General features: G+C 42.3%; 1 protein-coding gene across 1 annotated transcript in view; it reads left to right on the forward strand.

Annotated features, from left to right (window-relative positions):
* Window positions 1-27,069, forward strand: part of ABCA13 (ATP binding cassette subfamily A member 13) — a gene marked incomplete at its 5' end in the record, with an annotated part of 329,842 nt that overhangs the window by 18,673 nt on the left and 284,100 nt on the right. Inside the window, 6 exon segments of the mRNA XM_082473913.1 lie at window positions 2,470-2,563; window positions 7,475-7,598; window positions 18,769-18,838; window positions 18,842-18,927; window positions 23,319-23,594; window positions 26,009-26,139. Coding sequence (XP_082330039.1) covers window positions 2,470-2,563; window positions 7,475-7,598; window positions 18,769-18,838; window positions 18,842-18,927; window positions 23,319-23,594; window positions 26,009-26,139 — 781 coding nt within the window.

A 27,069-nucleotide genomic window follows, 5' to 3' on the forward strand; every position in this document is an offset into this window, starting at 1 on the left:
AACAATTGGAAAAAGTATTAGCAGTACCTAAAAAAGACCAAACGGCTGAATTCTTTAATTAAAACAAACAAAACAGGAAACAATGATTTACAAGCCAGTAAAAATGAAACAAAACAATTTAATAGAAAAATGGGTACAGGGAAGAACAGAAGTTAATAGAGAAGGAATCATTATATGCTTATGAAAAATGCTTGATCTTAATAATTAAGAAATATTATTTTTTGCATATGAGTTTGACAAGACTGATAAAAATTTAAGTTTGTTAGTCTCAGGTGCTACTGAAAGTGTTATTAGAGTGAATAATGACTGGTTTGGCTTTTACCGAGGGCATTTTGGTTATATCTATCCATTAAAAATCTAAATTAAAAATCGTATGTACTTTGAGTCAATAATCTTGTTTAGCAATGCTACCTCATAGATATACTTACAAAAGTCAGCCAAATGTACAGAAAACTCTTGATAGCACTGGCCCCAAACAGAAAACTTTGCAAATTCCATAACTGGATGATTGGTTAAGTAACTTAAATTCTACAGTAGATTATTATATAGTCTTCAAAAACAATGAGGCTGATCTGTAAGTGCTGATATGAAAAATTATTTCCAAAAACATTTGTTATATTTATTTATGTCTTTAAAAAATGAATTAAGAAAACCGTTTGAATAATTTATCTTTTGGGAGAGTGGTTGTATTCTTCCTGTACTTTTTGAATTTCCTAACCATACATATATTTACTTATTTAATATCAATAGCAGCTATGTGAGTCTTGGCTCTGTTTTCTTTATACTTGTTTGTCTTAAAAATGGCTATCTTATATTATTAAAAAAATTTTAAAAATCCCAATTAACTATATATTTACTCTTCATAATGGTGTCAAGTTATTGTTTAATCTGAGGTATACTTTCTATCTTGCACACTTATATTCAGCCAGAATTAATTACGGACTCCCCCCACCTCCACGTACTCCAAGATATTACTCATTTCTTACAGAGAATGAACAGGTGACTTAAGTTTTATGGTCTTCTTATGTGTCTTCTTCTTTATGTGTTTGTGACCCTTATTTCTGGTTTAATTACTACCCTTTGAGCCAGAGGGTGCCCTCCTGTGGGCATTTTCTCTGTTATCAGGGTGGATGGTATTGGATATCAGCACTTTCTCAGAGAACTTTCCATAATGATGCACTTTCTGGCACAAGAAATACTTCCTCATGACATGTTTCCAAGAGGGTGATTTCTTTTCTTCTTTAATTACACCAGGGATGGAAACATTCTTTCCCATCTGGGTTATGTCTTTATGGTTTCACATAACACTCACCTGGGCACACCTAGGTCTGTTTGCCCGACCTTACTGGGAAGGGCAGGGAGAGGGGGATAGGCCTGGCAGCTCAAAGACCAAGGCAGTAAAGTGACAAGAAGTTCACTTTAGTTCAAAGCATCATGACTCAAGAGTCTGAAAGAACAAGACATGCTTTTTAGTGTTGACAGTGTCCTTAACCTAACCTGCAGATTTTTAGGTTTTTGTTTGTGCGATATTGAAGGCCTTGCTTGCTCTGTGTCTGGCTGTAAACTTTTGTATTTGTAAACTGAGTGGAAGCCAATAGAAGAACATTGTCCACCAAAAAACAAGTGAAGAATGATGACAATAAAAATAATCTTGTGATAACTGAGGATTTTCTACTAATTAATTTTTCACTGGGCTATACCTTAGGTATTTCTTTCTCAAATAATTAAATTCTGTATATAGATGGCAGTTCCTTTTCTTTTGACATTAAAAATTCAGGGTTATACAAATTATTTCAATCCCTATGGGTAGCTCTTTTGCAGTCTGTGTCAAGAGATTTGACTCCAATAACCTGACTTTTCAGAGTTTGTTCCAGTCTGAAGAAAGTAATTTAAAAGAAAAATTATTTACACACAAAAAATTAATTGATAGAAAAATGTGAATTATGATATATTCATTTGTAAGAATGTTAGATAACCAGTAAGATGATGGTTATGAACCTTGTGTGGCATCATTAGAAAATATTCATAAAATGAAGGTAAGTGGCTGCCACCACCAACTCTGGGAAAACAACTACTTGGATGGAAAAGTAAGGAATGTTAAAAAAATAAGAAAAATCAACTAGTGAATTTGTTGGAGTGTGAGAAATATGGACGAAGTTGTTTGTTTAATGTCTTTAAAAGTCTGCAATAAATAAATATGTGGAGAAACAGGGAAGGAGCAGAAGCCAGGTCTGGTGGGAGAAGGACCGGGAGCTGACAGTCGTGGATCTGGATACAGTGACAAGGGAACTGGGGCTGTCTCTGTGGGGCCTCGTCTCAAATGATTGTTCTCAGGGACACACAGTAGGGATGACAGTGACCTCCTTTAAAGGAAGCCTGGTCTGGCCTGTAAACCCTCCTTCAAGAGATGGAGATATTGTAATGCTTTTCGATTCATTCAAACACTAATTTTTTTGGACAAATTTCCAGGTCCTCTCCCTGGCTGAATTCTTCTGGCCGTGTATTCTGTTCATGATTCTGATAGGACTTCGTTTTCAAGAACCTCCCAGACATAGAGACAATTGTGAGTTTCACTTCTGTTACACTTTTTGAATTACAAACATCTGAAGAAGAAAATGCAGCATTCTTTTTTTGTTGTTGTCCTTTATAAATTCTGAATCCTGAGTGAAATGAATGGATAGAGTTCTGTTGTAATATCATAATCTCTGTTTCTGGGATATGTGCCAGTAAACATCAATTTAGATTTTTTTCTCTTAAGAATGATATTCACACATGTTTGCTCTATCTAGCAGATAGATTTATTCCTTGAACTAAACTGCCTTAATTTGGGAATAGGTATATAAGTCATCATAAATATAGAAAGAATAGAGGAAGAGGTAAAAGGGGGCAGATGCATTTCAGTTTTTCAACATGATAGTGGTGATGGTGATGGGATATTGAGGATGGCAATGATGGTGATGATGGTGGTGATGGTGGTGATGATGGTGAGGATGGTGAGGATTGTGAGGATTGTGATGATGATGACAATGGTGATGATGGTGATGACAATGATAGTGATGATGATGGTGATGATAGGATGGTGATGATGGTGAGGACTGTGATGGTGATGATGATGGTGGTGATGATAGTGATGAAGATGATGGAGATGATGGTGATGACAATAATAGTGATGATGGTGGTGATGATGATGATGATGGTGGTGGTGGTGATGATGGTGGTGATGGTGATGGGATGATGATGATGATGGTGATGGTGATGATGGGATGATGATGCTGATGATGATGGTGATGATAATGATGACAATGATAGTAATGATGGTGATGGTGGTGATGATGGTGATAACAATGATGGTAGTGACGCATTGAGAAACCATTATTAATAACTTCCTCTGCTCCAGGAGCTTTATCAGCAAGACCATTTTGTTTATCTGGTTTGAAACCTCAACATCATCAATCCTTGAGAAATGATTGCCTATTTTGTTTCTATCAGACTTATGCCCACTTGAAATATGGATAATGTGGTTAATTCTAAAAATGTTACATGAATAAAAATTACTAAGGGATGGCTTTTATCTAAAATAGTATGTCACCATTCACAATTGTGAATTAATGTATTTATTCATTTGGCAAATAATGTTTTGAGTGCCTTCGTGTCCCAGGCCTTGCTGAGGATGAAGTTGTGGACAAGGTATTTTCCCTGCGCTTCCAGGACTTACGGTAGGGCCAGACTATTATGATCAGTGGGACAATGGCATGATGGGACTCTGTAGAGGGTGCATGTGAGCACAGAGGAGAGGTGGCCACTCCATTCTAGGGAAAGGCTTCTGAGGAGTTAGCAAATTTGAAACTTTTTCAGATAAAAGAGTTCAAGGGAGGAAAGATCTGGGCAGGGCAGACAGCATGGGGAAGATTGGAACTAAAAGGAGTGCCTTATGACTAAGAAGCAGAGATGTGGCTGGAGGAACAAGCAGGTTCAGATCAATAAAGGCTTTGAAGGATGTTGAGGATGGTGACTTCCCAAAGGGCACCGAGCAGCCACCGAACGGTTTCAGGAAGGTCCTCCTGGGAAGAGTACGTGGGGCAGTGCGCTAGGTGCAGGCAGAGGTGCATTTGAGATGGGGGGCTGGACACCGGGGAACACAAGGTGAGTCATGGCGCACTGCGTCACCAGGCCTGGCCTGAGCGGGAGGAAGAGGACAGGTTCCTTAGAGGTGAAGGGGGGACCACAGTGGGCTGAGTGTTGTGAGGAGAGGGCGCCTCCCGCTGGGGCACCTGGGCGGAGGGGCACCCTTCTGAACTGAGGAGGCACAGGAGGGGCTCGGGGGCTGTGCTCCGTGTGGCCGGAAGCACCCCCGAAGCGGAGAAGCTCCTGGCGCCAGGCCTCATGAGGAGCACACGGGGGGCAGGCCAGAGGGACAGCGAGGAGCAGAGGTGGAGGGACAGGAGGAGGCCGCGCAGCCGCGTGGGGGGCACTCCGGGTGGCCACGGTGAGCAGTCCCAGGTGTTGTTGCCTCATGGGCGGGGGAACGGCTGACACATCCCGTCGCCCAGGGCGGCTCGGTGGGCGGGGACATGGAAGGCAGGCTGCAGTGACATGAGGAGTGCTGTGGAATTTGCAGTGAGAAACTGCAAGGCCTGAATAAATAATTTCTGCTTAGTTATATCAACTGTCAGTCTTTTTTTTTTTGGTCGCACCGGGCACCTTGTGGGATCATAGTTCCCCGACCAGGGATCTAACCCACACTCCCTGCAATGGAAGCATGGAGTCTTAACCACTGGACCACCAGGGAAGTCCTCAACTGTCAGTCTTGATCTAAATATGCATTCTGAAAGTGGACAGGGGTATTTTGGAAAAGTCTTTTTTAAAAAATAGCGTGTCATTTATATACTTTAAAAATGCAAGGGTACAAAGCTCCTTTCACAAGGTTGCATGCATGTATATTTGAGGACCTGTAGCAAGCGCACTGGGTGCTGGCTTGCGTCAAGGGCTGGGCAGGAAGGGGGGAGGCAAAGGGGAAAATGAAAGTGAAAAGAGACAACAAACAGAAGGGCCTTGCCTGGGCCCCGAGTTCAGGGAACAACGTGCAGGAGAAGTAAGGCAGGGCCGCTGCTGGGGGCAAGACAGCAGGCGGGAACGTCGGTGTCACAGGTAGACGACGTGCCGTCAAGGACTGAGAGCCAGACCCCGGTCAGCAGCGGCTGATGAAGATCTTGAGTGATTTCATCATTGATAACAGAGCAGCAAGTCTACAGCGCCGTGTGTTACAGGGCAGCCCGGGCACGTGGGACCAGCAGCCTAGAATGTTCCTTATGCTAAAGGATGATGCCCGTCCTGAAGCATTTACCCAAGCTCTTACTTTCTGTCAGGAGTACAGTCCCGACGAAGAAGTGGCCTTGGGGACATCGGAGATGATTTTTAGAGGCTGACGCAGATGAGTGTATGCAGGGAAGAGAAACCTTTGACTCAGTCTCAGTGGGGTCCTGACTCCAAATCACTGAGGACCACACTTTGAAGCCCCATCTGCCACCCCCGATGTGTGAGCCCAGGTGAGGGGTCTAGCCCTGTGAGTCTCTTTTCCATAAAGGCAGCCGATTTTACCTGCCTTCAGGGCTGCACCGAGGACTCAGTGGGAAAGCCGGTCCTGAGCCTGTGCCCGGCACAGGGTGTGGCCCAGAGGAGATGACCAGTAAACATCCACGCCCGTCCCTCGCACGCCCGCTGTCCTGGGGTGGCCAATGTTACTGTGCACCCCGTTGAGGTGACCACCATTCCTGCTGTGTCCCTGAGGGAGACGGGCACAGAAATCACAGTTACTAGCCGGAATGTGACCCCATCCCTTCGTGGTCTCCAGTGCTAGGACAGGGCCGGGTCCTGAGTTGAGAACTCCCCTGCCCCTTCAGCTTAGAAGCCTACTCATTTGTCTTTCCTTCATTCATCGAACATTTACTGACTGTCACGGGCAAAGCACTGAGCTGAATGCTGGGCGTAGCAGGTTCCCAAGTCCCAGAGAGTGAGATTATCGCCCAGACCAAACCAGACTGGAGGGGAAAGACTTTCATCAGGGTTTTACGAGCTACAGCATGCTGGGTTAGTGCTGGCTGAACTGTCTGCATTCGTCAGCACCCTGACTCTTCCGTCCATATGGTGATGTGAAGGGGGAGTGGGGGGCACATGTGACCAGCATTTTATGGAGGAAAGTGGCTTATTTTAATTTAATTTAATTTTTTTACTGAAGTGTAGTTGATTTACAATGTGTGTCAATCTCTGCTGTACAGCAAAGTGACTCAGTTATACACATACAGACATTCTTTTATTTCATGTTCTTTTCCATTATGGTTTATCCCAGGATATTGAATATGGTTCCTTGTGCTGTACAGTAGGACCTTGTTGTTTATCCATCCTATATGTAATTGTTTGCATCTGCTGAGCCCAAACTCACAATCTATCCCAATCCCCCCCACATGCTCAGCAACCACAAGTCTGTTCTCTATGTCTGTGAGTCTGTTTCTGCTCGTAACTAAGTTCATTTGTGTCATATTTTAGATTCCACATATAAGTGATATCATATAGTATTTGTCTTTCTCTATCTGACTTACTTCACTTAGTATGACAATCTCTAGGTCCATCCATGTTGCTGCAAATGGTGTTATTTCATTCTTTTTTATGGTTGAGTAATATTCCATTGTATATATGAACTACATCTTCTTTATCTATTCATCTGTCGATGGACGTTTAGGTTGTTTCCAGGTCTTGGATATTGTGAATAGTGCTGCTATGAACATTAGGGTGCATGTCTCTTTTTGAATTATGATTTTGCCCAGATATATTCCCAGGAGTGGGATTGCTGGGTCATATAGTAATTCTATTTTTAGTTTTTAAGGAAGCTCCATACTGTTCTCCATAGTTGCTGCACCAACTTACATTCCCACCAACAGTGTAGGAGGGTTCCCTTTTCTCCAGGAAGTGGCTTATTGTACCAACATTTGTCCTGAAAGATCTTGGACCCTATCCGGTTTTTCTAAACATCTTTGCATTAAATCATCTTTAGCAACTACACTTAAACATTAAGAATCCAAGGTGTGTGAGACTTGAAAAATTTCCCAAGCTAAGAATTCCTCCGTTTTTTGTATGAGACGAGAGGAAGTGTCTGCTCTGATTCTTCCCGCCCACGGCTTGTTCACAGCATCTGTAGGTGAGGGTGCCTGACAGAGATATTGACACTCCTCTGGCGGGAAGATGCGGCCAGGCAGAGCCATCCTGGCTTGAAGCCTGTGTGCAGACCCTGGGGGAAAGGGGTTGTTGCAAACGGTTTCTTACCTTTTTTATTTTTTCTGTTGGACTGCTCAGATCTCCTTTAAATAAACAACAGGTTTAGTAGTATAACAACATGGTATTACATGTGACTGAACTCACTAGGTATTCCATTTCTGGGACCAGTCATATGGACTCATTTCTGCCTTGTATCCACACCCAGGTTATTTGCAACCCCGGGATCTGCCCAGCCGGGGCGTTTTCCCCTTTGTCCAAGGCCTTCTTTGCAACACCGGGTCAAGGTGCAGGAACACAAGCTATGAATGGGCCACAGAGCAGCATTTTTGGTAAGAGAAACACAAGCATCCTCTTCAGAATTCATGGGAAGATGCTGTATAGAACAGGCATGAGGCTTTTAGTACAGCTTCCATAATTTGGCATGACCCAGAGATCATAAAAAACACAGAATTTAGAGTTACTAGAAAATCAGTTTTATTAAATTCAGACTCACATGAAAGCAACCCCAAGTAATGGTTCATTTCCAGTAGCAGGACTTTCCACTGCTGTTAAAAGAATCACAAAGTGATCGCTGATTAGCAGATGCCATTTGCTTGTCATAGTTTTTTTTCTGTAGGTTAAAACTCTGACCTCAAAATTAACTGCTTAGCCAGCTATTCATTTTGGTGCCAAATGCCCAAAAACAAGTATTTGTTTGAGTTACCCGCTGGGTTTTTCCTGCTGTGCTGTTTTGGACCAGCATCATGTTTGCAGCTGAGATACAATCTAGCCACTCACCTGGACCAGGTGACAGTAGCTGTTGTGACTCTGGATGCTGAACCAGACTTGTGTTTGCCTGTGGCAGCAGTTTGCACCAAAGACCAAAAAGAGAAAGAGTGGGAGGTATTTTGTGTGAAAAGAGTCAAAATAGAGGGGGTTTTAACTTAGAGCACCCTGAAGGCTCTGGAAACTTCTCTCGGTGGAGTTAGGAATGAAAGGAAGTGACTGATTCATCAGATAGTTTGTTTTTCTCATGTGAATAATCTGGCTTTGCTTCCTCTCTCCTTTCTGGTGTTGCACAATCTAACATACTTAAGTGTAAAGCCTGTTAAAATATGTGATCTTTATCTTTCAACTGTAAGTTACAAGAAGAGAATGAAAAGTTTCTAGATAATTTTGGACACATCTGGTACAATATTTGTCAACAGTGCTTACATTTTTTTGAGAGAGGTAATATAAAAGTATGATATTAAGAAAATCATTTGGATGTAGTCTAAAATCATAACCCTGAAATACTTGGCGATCTTTTTGCATGTGTGGAGAAGAAAGTGCTTTTCTGGGAAAACTAGAAGCGATTGAGGCTGATCAGAGTTTCCATTTTGGGTCTTTCTTATATCTCTTCGTTGCTCAGAGTGGGAAATTTGAATGTAGTTGAAGTCGGAAAAGTGGGGCTTTGCACCCAAACTCTACCTGCCCTGTCACTTCTTGTGTGCATCTGTGCAAATTCCTTACCGTCTCTGCATCTGCTTCTCGCTCACCTCCTTCTCCTGTTGTGAGTGTTAAAGTAGATGGTAAGGAAGCCCTTCCGTGGTGGGAGGTAACAATCACCCATCCTTATTGCTCTGGCTGCAGCAGTCACACTGGAGTCTCCACATCGGGAAAGAGCTCTGCCCTTGTCCTCCCCATCCACTCTGCATCCTCACCTCCACTTGCTGACACCAGGTGATCCCACAGCCTGGGGATGCCTCTTTCCTCGTCCTGAGAACCACAGGCTGTTCCAGAGCCTTGGACGCTGATGGCCAAGAACAAAGTTCCTCCCGGGCCTAGTGGTGTCTGAGGCCGAGGTCTTTTTTTTTTTTTTAATTGGAGTATAGTTGCTTTACAATGTTGTGTTAGTTTCTACTGTACAGCAAAGTGAATCAGCTCTACGTATACATAAATCCGTCTTTTTTGGATTTCCTTCCCATTTAGGTCACCACAGAGCACTGAGTTCCCTGTGCTCTACAGTAGGTTCTCATTAGTTATCTATTTTATACGTAGTTTCAATAGTGTATATAGGGAAGTCTCTGTTCTCCCATATAAATTTTACAAACTTGTTGTCAAGGTCAATGAAAAAACTCTATTGGGATTTTGATTGGAGTTACGTCAAACCCAATGACATGGCACATCCTTTAATTTACTTTATAGCTTTACAATATTTTTGCATAAAAGCCATGCATATTTTTTGTTAAGTGTGATATGATTATAGCTTTAATTTGTATTTCCTTAATCATGAATGATGTTGAGCGTCTTTTCGTATGTTTATTGGCCATTTGAATTTTTTGTGTATAAAGTGCTTGTTCAAATCTTTTTGCAATTTTTTAATTTTTAATTTTTGGTTTTACTGAATTCTTAGAGTTCTTTATATATTTTGATTGTAAATCATTTATCAGAAAGATGTATTGTGAATATTTCCATCAAGTTTCTGACCTGTCTTTTGAAGAGCAGAGGTTTTTCCATTTTGATGAAATACAGTTTATCACTTTTTTCTGTTTTGGTTTGTGCCTTAAAAAAATCTTTTTTTAATTGAAATATAGTTGATTTATAATGTTGTGTTAGTTTCAGGTGTACAGTAAAGTGATTCATTTATACATATATATATATAAATGTGTATATTCTTTTTTTACATTCTCTTCCATTATAGGTTATCACAAGATATTGAGTTTAGTTGCCTGTGGAGGGAACTCTAGTAGGTCCTTGTTGACTATCTATTTTATATATAGTAGTGTGTATATTTTAATCCCAAACTCCCAATTTATCCTTCTCCCCCCATTTTGGTAACCATAAGTTTATTTTCTATGTCTGTGAGTCTATTTCTGTTTTGTAAATAAGTTCATTTGTATCCTTTTTTTAGATTCCACGTATAAGTGATGTGATATGATATTTTTCTCTTTCTGACTTACTTTGCTAGTATGATAATCTCTAGGTCCATCCATGTTGCTGCAAATGGCATTATTTCATTCTTTTCTACGGGTGAGTAATATTTCATTGTATATGTGTATCACATCTTCTTCATCCATTCATCTGTTGATGGACATTTAGGTTGCTTCCATGTCTTGGCTCTTGTAAACAGTGCTGCAATGAACATTGGGGAGCATATATCTTTTCCAGTTAGAGTTTTTGTCTTTTCCGCATATGTGCCCAGGAGTGGGATTGCTGGGTCATATGGTAGCTCTGTTTTTAGTTTTTTAGGGAACTTCCATACTGTTCTCCATAGTGGCTGCACTAATTTACATTCCCACCAACAGTGTAGGAGGGTTTCCTTTTCTCCACATGCTCTCCAGCATTTATTGTTTGTAGGTTTTTTGATGATGGCCATTCTGACAGGTATGAGGTGATACCTCATTGTAGTTTTGATTTGCATTTCTCTAATAATTAGTGATGCTGAGCATCTTTTCACGTGCCATTTGGCCATCTGTATGTCTGGTTTGTGCTTTTTGTATTTTTCTCTAACAATGAAATATTTGCCTAATTGAAGATCATTACAATTGCCCACTGCAGTTTCTTTCAGAAGTTTTGTAGTTTTAGCTTTTGTTTGGGTGTATGATCCATTTTCAGTTAATTTTTATATATGATGTAAGTGTTGAGGTTTATCTTACATATGGTTGTCCAGTTGTTCTAATACCATTTGTTGAAAAGACTATCCTATGCCCATTAAACGCTGTCGGCACCTTTGTTGAAAACCAACTGATGTGATAATACCATGTAGATCTGGTTTTGCCCTCTTTTATTTCAATGGTCTTTAGGACTGTCCTTAAGGCCGATAATGTAACTATAGCTTTAGAGCAAATGTCTTGAAATCAGGTACTATAAGTCCTTCAGCTTTGTCTTTTTTTTCCCCAAAAGTATTTTAGCTCTTCTTTGAATTTCCATATACATTTTAAAATCAGCTTATTTATTTCTACAAAAAAGCCTGCTGGGATTTTGATGAGGATTACATTAAAAAATAGCCTTATAGAGATTTACCTCACATACCATAAAATGACCCATTTGAAGCATAAAATTAAATAGTTTTTAGAATATTTACAGAGTTGTGCAACTGTCACCACAATCAACTGTAGAAAATGTTGAATCACTCCGAAAAGAAATCTGTGTGAATTAGCTCTCACTCCCTTTCTACTGTCTCCCCTGCTCCTGGCTCAGGCATCTGCAAACTGACTTTCTGTCTCTGTAGAACTGACTGTTCTGGACATTTATAGAAGTGGAATTATGCAACTCTGGGTTTTGGTAACTGTCTTCTTTCATGTAGCATAATGTCTCAAGGGTTCATCTGTGTTGTAGCAGGTGTCAGTACTTCACTTCTTTTTATTGCTGATCAATTAACATCCCATTGTATACCATATTATTTTGTTTATCTGTTCAGAGGTTGATGGTCATATGAGTCGTTTCTACTTTTTGGCTATTATGAATAATGCTGCTATGCATGTGCTACCCTTGGACAGTTTTTTGTATGGGCATGTGTTTTTTTCTCTTGAGTATACGCGAGGTCATATGGTAATTCTATACTTAATATTTTAAGGAACTGTCAGGCTGTTTTCCAAAGGCTCCGCCATGTTACCCTCCCACCATCAGTGTTGGGGGTTCTGTGTCTCCGTATGCTCACCAGTACATATGCTTCTTTCCTTCAGATTATAGCTGTTCACGTGTGTGGTGCCATATGAAGTGTTAACTCTTGTGGTTTTGATTTACATTTTCCTAATAGTTAATGATGTTGATAGTCTTTTCATGTGCTTATTGACCATTTGTATATCTCCTTTGGAGAAATGTCTGTTCAAATTCTTTGCCCATTTTTAATTGGGTTATCTGTCTTTTTATTACTGAGTTGTAAGAGCCCTATATATATTCTGGATACAAGTCCCTGAACAGATACATGATTCACATGTATTTTTTCCTGTTTTGTTGGTTGTCTTTCCACTTCCTTAATTGTATCCTTTGAAGCACAAAGTTTTGTATTTTGTTGATGTCCCACTTGTCTATTTTTTCGTTTGTTGCTTGTGCTTTTGGTGTCATATCTAAAAGGCTTTGGCTAACTCATGATCATGAAGATTTACTCCTATGTTTTCCTCTAAGAGCTTTATACTTGTAGCTCCTATATTTTGGTGTATGCTCCATTTTGAGTTGACTTTTGTGTGTGGTGTGAGGAAGGGGTCCAGCTTCATTCTTTTCCATGTGGATGTCCAGTTGTTTCAGGCGATTACATTTAACCTGTAGATTAGTTGGGAGAGAACTGATATCTTAGCAACACTGAGTTTTCTAATCCATGAGCATAATATATCTCTCTATTTATTTAGGTTTTCTTGAATGTCTCTGAGGAATGTTATTGTAGTTTTCAGTTTTATACACATTTTGTTAGATGTATTCCTAAATAGTTTGTGTTTTTTGGTATTGTTTAAAAAATTTTAAATATGGGCAATCAGTTCTAGTGGCTTTTAAATATATCTCTTAAAATTTTTTACATACATGATCACATCACCTGGAAATACAGTTTCACTTTGTCCTTTCTTATCTGGATGCTTTTTCTTTTATTTACAATTTAATGTATTCTTTATTTACCTTCTTTATGTTCAAACTTAGATCATCGATTTTAGACCTTTTCTAATATAAAGATTAAAAGCCTTATCATTCTTTCTGAGCACTACCTTACTTCATCTCACAAATTTTGATTTGCTGTATTTTTGTTTGCATTAAGTTAAAAATATTAACTGATTTCTACTGTGGTTTCTTCTTTGACTTATGGGATATTTGTAGGTCAGATGTTTAGCTTCTAAATATTTGAAGATTTTCCTGAAATCTTTTTATTACTAATTTATGCTTAATTCCACTGTGGTCAGAGAATTCTATGTGATTTAGGTCTTTTTAAATTTGTTGAGACTCATTTTATGGCCCTAGCATCTGATCTCCTTTGATAAATATTTAATGTTACCTAAAGCGACTACTTGCCTTCTGCTGTTGTTGGGTGGAATGTTGTTTAAGTCTTCAGTATCTTTACTGACTTTCTGTTTGTTCTATAAATAATCAAGGGAGGATTTGAAATCTCCAATCATAATTGTGGATTTTTTTGTTTTTCTTTTCAGTTCTACTGGTTTTTGCTTCATTTACTTCAGAGCTCTGGTATAAGTGCATACACATTAGGATTGTTAAATCTTTTTTATATTGACTCATTTATCATGATATAATTTTATCCAATTAGCTCTATTATACATCATGCATACGGCACATTATATATGCAATGTGTCATGTAAAATACAATATACACATTACATTACATCCATTATATAAAATATTATATTATAATGCGTAATACATAATATATTATAAAGTGATATATAATCTTTTTATCCCTGGTTGTATTTCTCTGAAGTCTACTGTTGATATTTACATAAGCACTGTAGCTTTCTTTTGATTAGTTATATGATATCTCTTTTTCCATCTTTTTTACTTTTTGGCTATCTGTTTCTTTATATTTAAAATTTAAACAGCATATAGTTGGTTCTTTCTTTATTATTCAGTCTGACAATCTTTGCCTTTTAGTGTTTACACCAGTTATTTTTAATATATTGGATTTACATTTTGCACTTGTTTTCTACTTTTGCCGTCTCTTTTGTACTCCTATTGTCCTCTTTGTTGCCTTTGTTTATGTAAATTGAATATTTCTTATTCTTTAATGTTTCTCTACTATTGACTTATGAACTATACCTTTTGTTGTATTTTTCTAATGGTTTATGCAATTTCATACTAGTGTACATGTATCTGTAGGAGTCATTCCTAGAAGCAGAACTGCAGGTCAAGCGGTAAATACATTTTTTATCTTAATGGCCTTTTCCAAATGCTCCTATATGGGGATTGTAATATATTGCACTCTATCTTCCAAAATACGAGGCTATCTCTTTCTCTAGTATGGTCAATAGAGGGTCTTGTCCAAGTTTTAGATTTCTGCCAATCTGATTTCTCATTAATTTCTTGATGAGAAATGATATCTCAGTGCAGTTTTAATTGCATTTTTCTCATTATGGGGGATGTTGAACCTATTTTCATATCTCTGTGTACAATTTATACTTACTTTCCTGTGAAATATCTTTCATGTCCTTTGTCAATTTTTCTCTCATTTATTATTTTTCTTCTTGATTTCTAGAGACTCTTTACATATTAGGGAGTTAAACCCTTTATCTGTGACATGAGTTGTAAATATTCTTTCCGGAGTTTGTCATTTATTATTTGACTTTGCTCATTTTTTAACTTTCATTTTGAAATAATTATAGATTCAAAGGAAGTTGTTAAATAGTACATCAAGTTCAGCTTCTTCAAATAGTGAGATCTTATATAACTATAGGACAATATCAAAACAGGCAATGGGGGCTTCCCTGGTGGCCTAGTGGTTAAGACTCTGTGCTTCCAATGCAGGAGGCCTGGGTTTGACCCCTCGTCAGGGAACTAGATCCCACATGCATGCCACAACTAAGAGTTTGAATGCCGCAACTAAGGAGCCTGCGAGCCGCAACTAAGGCCCAGCACAACCAAATAAATAAATAAATAAATAAATAAATAAATAAAATATTAAAAACAACAACAACAACAAAAACAGGCAATGGACATTGGTACAATACTGGTAAGTAGACTGCAGGTCTTATTTCTCCAGCCTATCCTGAAAACAAACACAGGAGCTCTTCAATTTGGGGACTGGCTTGGAAATCCCTGGTGAGAATTGAGCAGGGGAAACCAAGAGGGTGCTGGGGACAGAGACTCTGAAGTCCCATTAAGCATGTGTAGCCAATGTGTCTGGTCTGGAGTTTGGATTTTTAAAAAAATAGATCTAAAGAAAGTCCCAAAGACTTCTTGTTTGCTTTCTTCTTTCCTCAGATAGGAGTTCCTCAAACTTTGCCTCTCTTTTAAACCCTAGACCTATTACAGGTTTCAAAAGCCTTTACATCCTTGCGAGCACCTGCCCTGAGTTATAGGTGGGCAGTGAAGGTGTGGTCTGGCTGGCCTTACTGGCCACAAGGCAGCTGTGGGGCACCAAGACAGCGTTCTTAGGAGAATTATTTTTACATTTGGATCTGGTTGCCTTAAGAAATAATTCTAATTCTGTAAGAACTTGTCTCATTTGTAAACCAATAAGAAAAATTAGCACAGCTTATCATAGAAACAATAATCATATTGCTTTAGCTTTCTTTGCTTATTCCTGCAGATCTTATGCTGAAAATGTGTCTGTCCCAGAATCAGCTATATTATTACTGTCCTTTATTCTTCTTTAAAGAGAGCTGGGAGCTGGACTCTGTGCTAATTTACACAGATTCCGTCTGCTGACCCTCTGACAACCCTATTAGGTGGCTCATGTTATGATCCCGTTTTAAAGATGACTTTCCAAGGGAGACATTGCTTGAGAAACATTTTGGCTCCGGGGGACCCTCACTGGGCCTCAGTTTCCTCATCTGCAGACTGAGGGAGGGCCCTGAGCAACTCCTCCCACCTCTGCTGTCCTCAAGTCCTTCACTGAAATCGCACAGGGGTTGCTGGATGGTTCCTGGCCCTTTGAGAGGGTGGTCTCCTACTGGTCTGAGGGCCACCAGACCAGTAGGAGACCTTTTCTTGTCTTCCTGCATCAGATCTTCTTTGTCCCCCTCTTCCATTCACAGCTCCTCCCATACCAGGCAGGGAGCAATGTCGCCTGATAAAAAGACCACAGAAAGGGACTCAGGAAGGAGGAAACTGGTCTCCATCCAAATCCTATTACAGCACTGGGATTTCCCTGGGGCTGCAGAATTCATTCTCTCTCTCTCTCTCACACACACACACACACACACACTTAATCCAGGATTTTCTATGTATTGTTTTCTGCTATAAACACTTCTCATGTTAGTAATAGTTCATAACTGTTCTTAAGGACAAACTGAGGTAATTTTGGAATAATAATTAGAAAAATAACATAAAACCAGGTCGTTATCACAGGGAAACTCCCCTTGAATTACATCAATCTCTATGATCTGGTGATTCTGTGGTTCCCGGGGGGAAATCAGGTGTGGGTGAGGCAGGAGAGTGCTGTCCACAGCCTCCAGGGGTCATTTTTATCCTTTAATCCGAGGCCACAACAGAAATAATAACTGATTCCTTCTGCTTTTGGAATTCTGAGCCACTCATGGTGAAGACCACACTTTAAACAGTGAGATTTCCGTCAAGTGTAACCAGCGCTGGGCTATCAGGGCCTAGCCCTGGCTCTGCCCTATCCAGCCCCTTGCTTTTGGCAAATTCATGTTGATTCTCTGGGCCTCTTCTCTTCATCTCTGAGTGGACTGACCTGAGAGGCATTGAATTTATTTTATTTGTCACTAAACCCTTGTTGACCCTCCTTTACTTCCTTATAGGTGGTGACAGTCTCTGGTGGGGGGAGGATGATGCAGCTTTGCTTTTCTTCGGTGGTGGATTTACTTGTTGACAACTCTTCCTTCGGTCACCGTGTGTTGAAATTTGTAAAATAAAGGGTTTGGGAGTTTAAAAAAATCTCATGGGTTCTATAATCTTTTAATCAAGAAAAATTTCCCCCTTTTTTTCCTCTTGGATATGCTAAATGTAACTGGACACCGACTTGCTTTAACAGGCTTTCAGCAACTTGTGAAATGATTCCCTATTTTATTTTAAATCAGTGTTTTCTTTCTGATTAAGATAAGTCCCCACTGAATTTGAGATCAGAAGTAGACATGGTAGATAGTGTTGATTTTCAAGGTCATGAGAACGTTTTCTCTTGTTTACTAGAAAAGAAATCTTTTCCCCCCATACATGATATGTATAAAGTTAAGAAAAAACATAGCAATTTAATCATCACATTCCATTAGAATTACATAATGTTTTTAAAATAAAAATTCACCCGAGTATATTTTAAAGGTCGAGTTGGCTTTATTGAATGATTCATCAATCGGGCAGCTTCCCATCTAGTAGGTAGAGGGGCTCCAAAGGGCTCCAGAAAGGGAGAGGCTTTTAAAGGCAAGACAAGGAAGCCAGAAACAAAGAAGATTATTTCAGGCTTAGGTCACCCACCTGTGTCGGGGACAGAAGGGGCCTATGTGGCAAATTATCCTTCTTTGGAGGGTGGAAGGGATTACCTCTTTGGTGCTGATCAGAACATTTCACACCGCCCAGGGTTATATTCCTGGGGAAAGCCGTAACTGCAGTTTGGTTAGGTATTAAGTCTTGGTTTTAGCACAGGGGACTACATCCAGGGCCTGTCATTTCTTTTCTAACAGCGTGCCTTTCCCCACACCATGGGGTGAGCGCAGGATCGCCTGTACTAGAACCACTAGGGGGCGCGGGTTAAAATGCAGGGTCCTGGACAGGCTCCAGGCAGCGGGTGGGAGGTGAGGCTGAGAGTCTGTATCTTCACAGGCTCCCTCAGTGGTCCATCAGCCCACTCGAGTCTGACTCTCTCTGCAGGAGTCTGTTTCCAGGAGCCCCATTTTTAAAGACAAAAGGAAATCCTTTCACAAGCATGTGCTGTTATGCGTTTACCTCTTCTCCTAGAACTGGACATTTACTTTGTGCCTACATCTTGCTCTTTTAGATCATTGCTCTGAATGGACATTATTGTTTACACATTTCGCATTTACTAGTGTCTTCTAGTAGTCAAATTACTCAAAGCTAAAATAAAATTAAAGGCAACAAAACCAAACCAAACCTGGAGAGTATGTTTCTTACAAATTCGATAAAGGGAAGCTGCGTTTCAAGCGTGAGAAGACAGGGAACATCCCAGCAGAAAACGGGGCCACGGCCTTGACCAGCCAGCATGGGTGGCACCCCCTCCTGCTTGCCAGCCTGTGTGACCGAGCCTGACTTCTGTCCTTGGTGTCCAGATGACCGCGAACTCGGGTCTTGGCAACGCCCCGGCTTCTGCCCCCAACTGACCGCTCACAGGGAGGTGCCCCCCGACCCTCCCTGGACGTCCCCCAAGGGTCCCTCTGCCTGACACCCTGTATTCCCCATGCCGTGGCGGGGGGCGACCCACCCTCCCTCCACTGCAGACTTTCCTGCTCACTCCCCATCTCACCGCGGTTGACTGTCCTTGGGGCCTCGACCCAACGGCATTTGTAATAACGAGGCGTCACTGGGGGCTCGTCTCGTCCCCTCCGCATGCAGGGCCCCTGTTCACTGCTGGGTTGGCTCCCAGCACCTTGTTCAGGGGAAGTGGTATAATATGTGTTGAATAAGTGAAAAAGATGAAGTGACTAGGAAACATATAAAATGGTTGAGCCTCACAGATAATAAAGCAATTGAGGACAACTTTCTAATTTTAAATTGGCCACAGTTTTTTAAAATGACAAATTCCATTCTGGACGAAGATGCAGTAAAGTGGGCTGTTGGGGTGTTGGCAGAAGTGTACATGGGCACAGGGTTAGTTGAGAACACTTTGGCCTTGGGTGTGAAGAACCTTAAACGCTGAGGAAACTTGTGCATGTAGAAGAGTTCTACTCGGGTATTTACTCCATTTCTTTAAAGTTCTTCTAGGCTCCCAACTGCAGCTGGAGCTCACAAGAAGGTTGACGATCTGGTCTTCTTAAAGGAGGTATAGGACCTCGCCCAGGAAGTTTATGAAATGATGGACAAGGCGAGAAACTTACAAAAACTTTGGGTAGAAAGATCCAAGACCCTAGGCGAGTAAATCTCTGAAACTCTCCACCTCATCCCTGGTTACAGACTTAGGTGGGGCCCCGTGAGGCTGTGACAACCCAGGATGTCTGTAAAATCCTGTTCCTGTTTCATACCCCCTCCAGCGGCCATCGCTGTGGGTCTTAGAAAAAGCCACCCACCTCCAGGGACGAGACCCAGCACCTGGGGCGGGTTGGGAGCCTGGGCTGCATTTCCGCTCCCTCCCTCACAGCCCCGGGGCACAACCTTCAGAGGGGCTGCAGCCCTACCCCCTCGTCTCCGAGGGTCCAGGGCCCCTCCTTCCACTGGTCCTTCTCCTTCTCTTTCTTCTGTTGCTAACGTCCTTTCTCGCTCCCTCTTCCTCTGTGTTTAAAATCTGTCCCCAGGTGTCACACACACAAACACACACACACACACAGACACACAGACACAGACAGACACACAGACACACATACACACACAGACACAGATACAAACATACAAACACACACATAGACAGAAACACAGACAGACACAGACATATGCACACAGATACACAGACAGACACAGAGACACACACAGACACACACACATGCACAGAGACACGCACACACTTCTGATTCCTTTCCTCCTCCCTGTAGACTTGGTTGGTCTTTCTTTGTTGGTAACACTGTGATTCTGGCCTCATGATTAGCTTGTTTTGATGACAGACCTTTTGGATTATTGGGCTGCATTATTTCTGTTCACGATGAAGAATGTCTACAGTCTAGGTCAACTCTTCTTTGTAAATCCCCAGTAAAGAAAGTTCAGTGGATATAGGTTTTGACGAGCTGGGTTGACAAGTGGAGAAGCCTGGCCTTCAGAGGGGCAGCTCACTGCCTGTCTTTACACAGCCAGGTTAATACCTACAGACTTCATCAATAAACAGGGGCACAGCGATCCTGTCCTTTCCTTTTTTTTTTTTGTTTTCTTAACACTACCCCATCTACAGCACCCAAAAAAATACAGGACATTCAGTTAAATGTGAATTTCAGGTAAACAACAGATAACATTTTACTGTAAGTATGTCCCAAATATTACATACTTAAAGTAAAAATGTAAATGGGCATCTTATGTTTTCATTTGCTAGATTGGCAACCCTAAGTACCCACCTTGAATTTATATATATATATATATATAATTTTTTTTTTCCCATGGAATATATACAAGAAAATAGAATGAAGCATTTGACAGAAAATACAGAAAGAGCTCTTCAGAGGAGATAATAAACATTATGTGTTATTCCTAAGAGAGGAAGAAGCGCCTTTGTCCAGGGTGGACCGCTTTGTCCACAATGGACCCAAATGCAACAACAAAAAAACAGAGTAGCTTAAACACCCAAGGATGGGTTTCTTATATGAGGTGCTGTCATGGGGTCATTCTACTTTCATAAAATTTTTTCCAGCGAGGTTTCCAGCGTTCTGTTAGAGGGGGAGCTAATGTCTTGAGGTGAAGACCCCACTTGATTTTCAGTTTGCTGCTGTCTGAGCCGTTTCCCGTGGTTTATGTGTAAAAGGATACCGCCTCTGCTCACAGCACTTCTGGCACCAAATGTGTGGGTTCTCCAAACCAGGCGACTTCCCAGTTCTCGTGGACCCCAACTGGGTGTCCTGTGACTTAATCCGGTTCTAACAGACCCCGTAGCTGAGGCCTCAGCCCCACGAGGCTGCTCTCACTGCAGTCCAATAGCAAGGAGTGGGTGCCCGGGGTCTCCACACTTCAGTCCAGCTTGGCTGTAAATCGGGGGTTCTCACAACCCTTCCTTAGGTCCTGTGATTTGTTAGAATGATTCACAGAATTCAGGGAAACACTTTACTTGCTATTAGCGGTTTATCATAAAGGCTACAGATGAACAGCGAGATGAGCAAGTTACAGGGCAGGGTCTGGAGGGTCCTGGGGCTCGGGGCGTCTGTCCCTCTGGACGTGGTGTGTGGATGTGGTCACCAGCTAGAGGCTCTCTGAAGCCATCATTTCGTGTTTTTGTGGAGGTTCCATTAGGTAGGCGTGACTGGTTAGATCACTGGTGATACACTGCATCTCCAGCCCCTCTCCACTCCCTGGAGGTCGGGGTTGGGGGGTGGGAGATGAAAGTTCCAACTCTAATTGTTACTGACCTGGGCTCTTGGACTCTTCAGTCAATAGGAATGGACGAGGGGCCAGGTGAGAAACACAGGCAAGGCTTTACTGGGGCTTCTGCTGCACCAGGGAGAGCGAGAGCAAGTAACCGATGCCCTTGCTCGCTCCCGTTGGCGGGGGCGGGAGTGGTGAGTTGGTCACTTAAATGTGGTGAGGGTGGAGGCAGGTGCTGGGGTCGGGCCAGCAGGGATGCTTGGGTGGTCTTCCCACCCCCTTGGTGGTGCCCTGCACAGGGATTGTGTGCGGGACCCTGCTTTTGCTCCTGACACCTCTGAAGCGGCAGCTTGGTTTTGGCCTTTCTGTATCTTGTTCATATTTGCCCCAACTGTGCAGGCGTGCAGTTATTTTTAGTCCCTTATAGTTTCTTTGTATCTGTTGCTCCAGGAGACGTTGGTGCAGGTGCAAGCACTGCAGCAAAGGTCCCAGGTCCCAACCTGTCTCAGAACTGAAGCCATCTGGGGGCCCCAGCCCCAAGCATGTCATTAACGTTCAAAGGCACTCTTGTCACTTGGTAGATTGCAAGAGCCTTAGAAGCTCTCCTGTAGGAAACAAGGACTAGTATAAAAAGAGATGCTCCTGTCTCACCCATCCCTCAGGAAATGATGAGAGTTTAGGAGCCTGTGTTAGGAACTGAGAGCAGAGACCAACATACATTTCTTATTTTATCACAACCGGATTCCAAATATAATCTGAAAAATCATATTTTCACTTTTCTCTCCCTCTTTAACTTTTTTCTTTCATTGTTTTTCTTTATTTTCCTTTCACTCTCTCTATCCTGTCCAGAATGCTCACAATGCCTGTGGATTAGAGATTGATAAGATAATAAATACTTTTTGGCAAATTGTTGAAATTTGGTTTACTAGTTAAATCATTTTCCAGGAATTTACTTAATGTGTTTTGGAAGTCGAAAGTGACTGTTTCCTTCAGATTTATTCTTCAGTTTTGTGTAATCAAGACTCTGTGATCGTCCATTTGATTTTGGAACTAGAATAGCTGCTCGGCACATGCTTTCTGGTTGCCGACTGAACTAATACCTCTGACATCTTTATTGTAGATTCTTCTTGTGGCTCCAGTTTTTTAACAGTGAGTATTTTAACAAAAGTTTGAAACTTAATCTTCAGAGACATTGTGGTGTCAACTGAAAAAAAATGCACGACCTAAAGGTTGAGAATTACTATTTTATTTGTTATTATTATTTTATTTGTTGGATTTTCTGAGGACTTAAGCCCGGGACACAAAATCTCTGATCGCTCTGAGGGACTCCTCCGAAGAGGTCAGGGGGGAGCCAGGATGTATAGGAGTTTTTGCACCAAAAACCAGGTAGTCAGAGCATCAAAAGAGTACTGTAAATTAAAGAAAAAACAAGCATCTTAAGTGAACAAACTCAGCACTTTTCTATGTATGGGAAGATGCAAGAGTCTGGACTCGCTGAAATCATTCCTTGGATATGCGCCTCAGCTACCTGTGGTCAGTGTCCTGCTTTTCTCCATGCAACACCCCTTGTTTACTGATATGACAGGCAACATTTTTTCGTCCACAATGGTTAAGTTCAAAACATTGATTTTAATTTATTTTTCAAACATGTCTTTTTAATGCTTTGATTGTTAGTAACACTGTGTAGAAGCTGTATTTGAGACAACCAGAATCACTCAAGAGATGAATGAGTGATGAAAGACGAGTTTTACTTTTCTCAAGTAAGGCTCTCGGTTTAGAAAAGCAGAGGGTGGGCATTGAGGCCGGGTGTTGGTGGGTGACCCAGAGAGAGTGGCTTTAGAAGACAGGCATGCGGTCCACCTGATCTCATTAGGTTGGAGATTCCTGTGTTTGGCACAAACCTTTGACTAGCGTTAGGAACACAGCCTTCAGTTAAGGCACTAATTATTGATGGGGGGACGTTTTGCTTTCCCAGGGGCATTTGACAATGTCTGGACATATTTTTGGTGTCATGGTGGGGACGGAGGAGGGATTTTTGTGTAGACGGAAGTACTCAGTTATATCAGTCATGACTGTGTTCAGCTGCAATAACAGAAAAACCCCAAATAACAGTAGCTGTTCCAGTTTTGTCCAGATATGAACAGTTTATCATTTATTTACAAAATCTATCTCAAAATCTTAGAAATTGGTTCAGCTTGTTACAAAAACGGACCTCTACCTCTCTTCTCATGTCCAAACTTCCACAAAATTTGAAAAACCAACCTAACAGAGTAATTTTAAAATCGAGTCTTTTCAAAATCGTGACCTACTAGGCACAACTCTGGACTCCAGGGGTTCTGCATTCTCACAGCTTTTGCAGCCCTGCCTCCCCATCATCTACCTGGTGTTTTGCTCTATCAGATGGATCTCAGTAAGACTGAGGAGGTGATCGCCAAGCTGGAGAGTCTTCACTGGCAGCCCCCCGTCTGGGATTTTCTACTTTTACTGCCAAGACTCTATGCAAACAATGTCCATGTTGAAGACGGCCGGCCTCCTCGGGGGAGGACACGTACTCCACTGGGTTCTGAGGTAAATGAAAACGAGAAATATAACTAATTACAGGTGATTTGGTTTTTCCTCCTCACTTTTTAATGGGAAAATATTTCTCTGAGTGATTGATACAAGAAAACCATGCAGAATGATGTCACCTGAAAATGGCTGGACTCCTGCATCTCCACGCCTGCCCCTCATCTCCCTGTATAAATATTTTACGTAAGGGCAGTGATGTTCAGGGCATGTGCTCCCTGATTTTAAAAAATTAACATTATATCATTAATGTTTCCTATGTCCTGATAGTCTTCAGATGATCATTATCATTATAACTCTCCATTTTAATAAGGTATCATAGACTGTAGTTTTCTTGATAACTTATAACTGGTCTTTGGTTGTCTCTAAGTTTTTCATTATTGGAGATGTGACATGAACATGATACTTTAGTTTCTTAGTAAAAGCTGCTGCAGTGGCCCCAAATATTACCCAGAATTGCTAACTCAGTTCTTTCTGCTGCAGTTCAGTGAGCAGCACGTTGGTCTCCTTCGATGGACCTGACCCCATATTACCCAGGGGTGACCTTTGAGATGACCCCTTCCCATGGTGGGTTTCCCACATTTTAATAACATGGTCTTTTTGTTCTCCAGTTGAACTCTTTTGTGTAAACCTGTTGTATGAATAGGGTGTTTTATTAGTAAAAGTTGATATTCTTTCCAGATTTTTAACTGTTACTTGTTTTATCTGCCATCAGTGGGAGCGGCCAACACCACCCCCAGGCCAGGGCAAGAGGGCTCCCTGCTCCAAAGGGGGCCCTACTCTGGCCTCTGCAGCAGCCACGGCTCAGGAAGCCCATGGGGCAAGGGCGTGTGTCCACAGACCCCCCACCCTGGAGCTCCCTGCCCCCGGGGCCAGAGCCCACCGAGGGCAGCTCTCACCACTGGAGTGTGCACCCAAGGCCTGGGGTGTCCAGTGGCAGCTGCTGGCAGGAGTGTGGATGGTGCTCAGATGTGCAGGGCGAGTGTCCACACGTGTACACGAGGCCTTTGAGGTGCAGACAGAGCTGGGGGGCAGGCTGGGGAGGGGTGGGCTTTGGGACCAGGACTCCCACCCCTGGCGCGTTACATTCTGAGGATCAGAACATTCTGAAGTTGAACAGGGCTTCGCAATTTGTTATGAAGGTGTGTGTGCCAACATGGGACAGCGGGGCATAGCTGACATGTGTTGGTTTGATTTATAACGTGAATATTTGAATGTGGCTGGTGTGCTTCCCTTGGCCTCTTGCCCCGAGCCCTGGGCTGTCAGCAGTAGACACGAGAGCCCGAGGGCCCCCATCAGAGCAAGACAGCCTTTGAAATTAGAAGGTACTGGTGGTAGTTGTTGAACCACATAGGCTCCAGCATTAATTGTATTTCTACATTTTATGTTGGTGGCACAAGTATCAAGAAAGTCCGCGTTCATAGAGATTTAAGTATTTGCACGTGGAACCAGGTTCCAGATGCATTCTGTTATCTAGGGAGACTCTTCCCTACACAGGGATGTGCTTCCTCAGTGAGAAGTGCCGGAAAATAGCCTGTTTGAAGCACAACTTATGCATTACTGGTGTTGCAAAGAACTAGACATGTTCCCACTTGGATTGAATGGATTTTCTAATTTACAAGTTTCATTGTAATTAGTTATAAGATATTGATTCTGGGCTTCCCTGGTGGCGCAGTGGTTGAGAATCCGCCTGCCAATGCAGGGGACACGGGTTTGAGCCCTGGTCCGGGAAGATCCCACATGCCGCAGAGCAACTAAGCCCGTGCGTCACTACTACTGAGCCTGCGCTCTAGAGCCCACGTGAACCACGGCTACTGAAGCCCACGTGCCTAGAGCCTGTGCTCTGCAACAGGAGAAGGCACTGCAGTGAGAGGCCCGCACACTGCAGCGAGGAGTAGCCCCCGCTCGCCGCAACTAGAGAAAGCCTGTGCGCAGCAACAAAGACCCAATGCAGCCAAAAATAAATAAATTAAAAAAAAAAAGATACTGATTCTTAGGAAACAGAATTAACACTGTAGACATGTGGGCTCCCTTGTTCTGTGAAGCAGTGTGAAAACCAGTGACTGAAGCCTTGACACAGCCAGAGGCAGGCGGTGCGGGGGGGAGGACAGTGGGGGGAGGGGGAGGGGCGCCCCAGCAGGTGCCCCACTCCGCCCCGAGTGTCAGGCTGAGAGTGGGAACTTGGAGCCGGCAGGCTGCTGCGCACAGGCTTTTCTGAGGGGACGGCACTTTGAGCCCGTCGGCTGCCCGGGTGAACACAGGAGAGCACTTACCTCTCGTGTCTGGTTCCTGGTCCAGGGACTCAGGGTCGCACTGACAGCCCCGGGAGTGGGGAGTGCGGACGTGTGAGTTGCAGCCATGTCCTGCGCGGGGCGGGGCCGGTCACGGGGATGCCACCTGTTTTGCTGAAGGTGCTGTGGTTCTGCTTTGCCTCTAGTTCCTTATCAGCTCTGGAACATTTAGACTGGCCGCCAGTCAGCCTCACCTTTTCCAGGGTCTCTGAAATGGTGCTGCATGTGGCCATTTCGGCGCTGGTATTTCTGCAGGAGAACGGAGCAGCGGCCATGGGTATGGGTGTCTTCACAGCTGTTATTGTGACATTTCACTGTTGGCACTGGTTAAATTCATCGGCAGCCACCACAGAGCTAAAATGCTGTTCAGAGGAATGATTTAATTAAAATATCAATGCAAGAATGAATTGGTTGTTTCTGTTCGTAAAAGATAGACCTAGACCGAAAATTTGGGAATCAGAACAATTTCACTTTCTACCGTTGTCGAAATTCTGCAGTCACTGCAAATAAAAATGTTATTTATAATTAAAAAATAGCTGATTTTAAAGTTATTGGACTTGATGTCCTCTAAGCATAGACCTGTCACTGGTTCTTTGATTTTTATCTTTCCTCCCTTCTGAACTCGTATTACTGATTTCCTATTAGGAAGGAATATTTGAAAATCAATAAGGCCAGTGTGAGGAGGCAGGTGATGTGGATTTAGAAAGCCCCCAACTGAATAGACAGCCTTTCCACAGGGGAAGGTGGGATTGCTTAGCTCTATTCTTGACCCAGGTATCCTTTCTTTCTTTTTTCATTAAATGTTCATTTTATTTTATTTTACTGACAAATAAAATTATATATATTTAAAGTGTACAATGTGATGATTTGATATATGCACACGTTGTGAAATGATTACCAAAACCAAGCTAATTAAAACATCCATCACTTCACATAGTTGCCTTTCTCGGGTGATGATGATCTCTGAGTCGATCTCAAGTGTACCATGGGGTGTTACTAACTGTAATCAAGAGTGCTGTGCAGGAGACCTCCAGAACTTCATCATCTGAAACTGAAGGTCTGCACTACGGCCAGTGTCCCCCGCCTGGCACCCCGGCACACACAGGAATTGCTAGTTTTAATTTCAGAACCAGTCCTTTTCCCCAGCCGGGATTCCCGGATCCCCCACTTCACCACCTCCCTGGAGTTCCCCGTGACTGGGCCTTTT

Source organism: Balaenoptera physalus (assembly GCF_965194825.1).
Source record: "Balaenoptera physalus genome assembly, chromosome: 8".
Taxonomy (NCBI): Eukaryota; Metazoa; Chordata; class Mammalia; order Artiodactyla; family Balaenopteridae; genus Balaenoptera; species Balaenoptera physalus.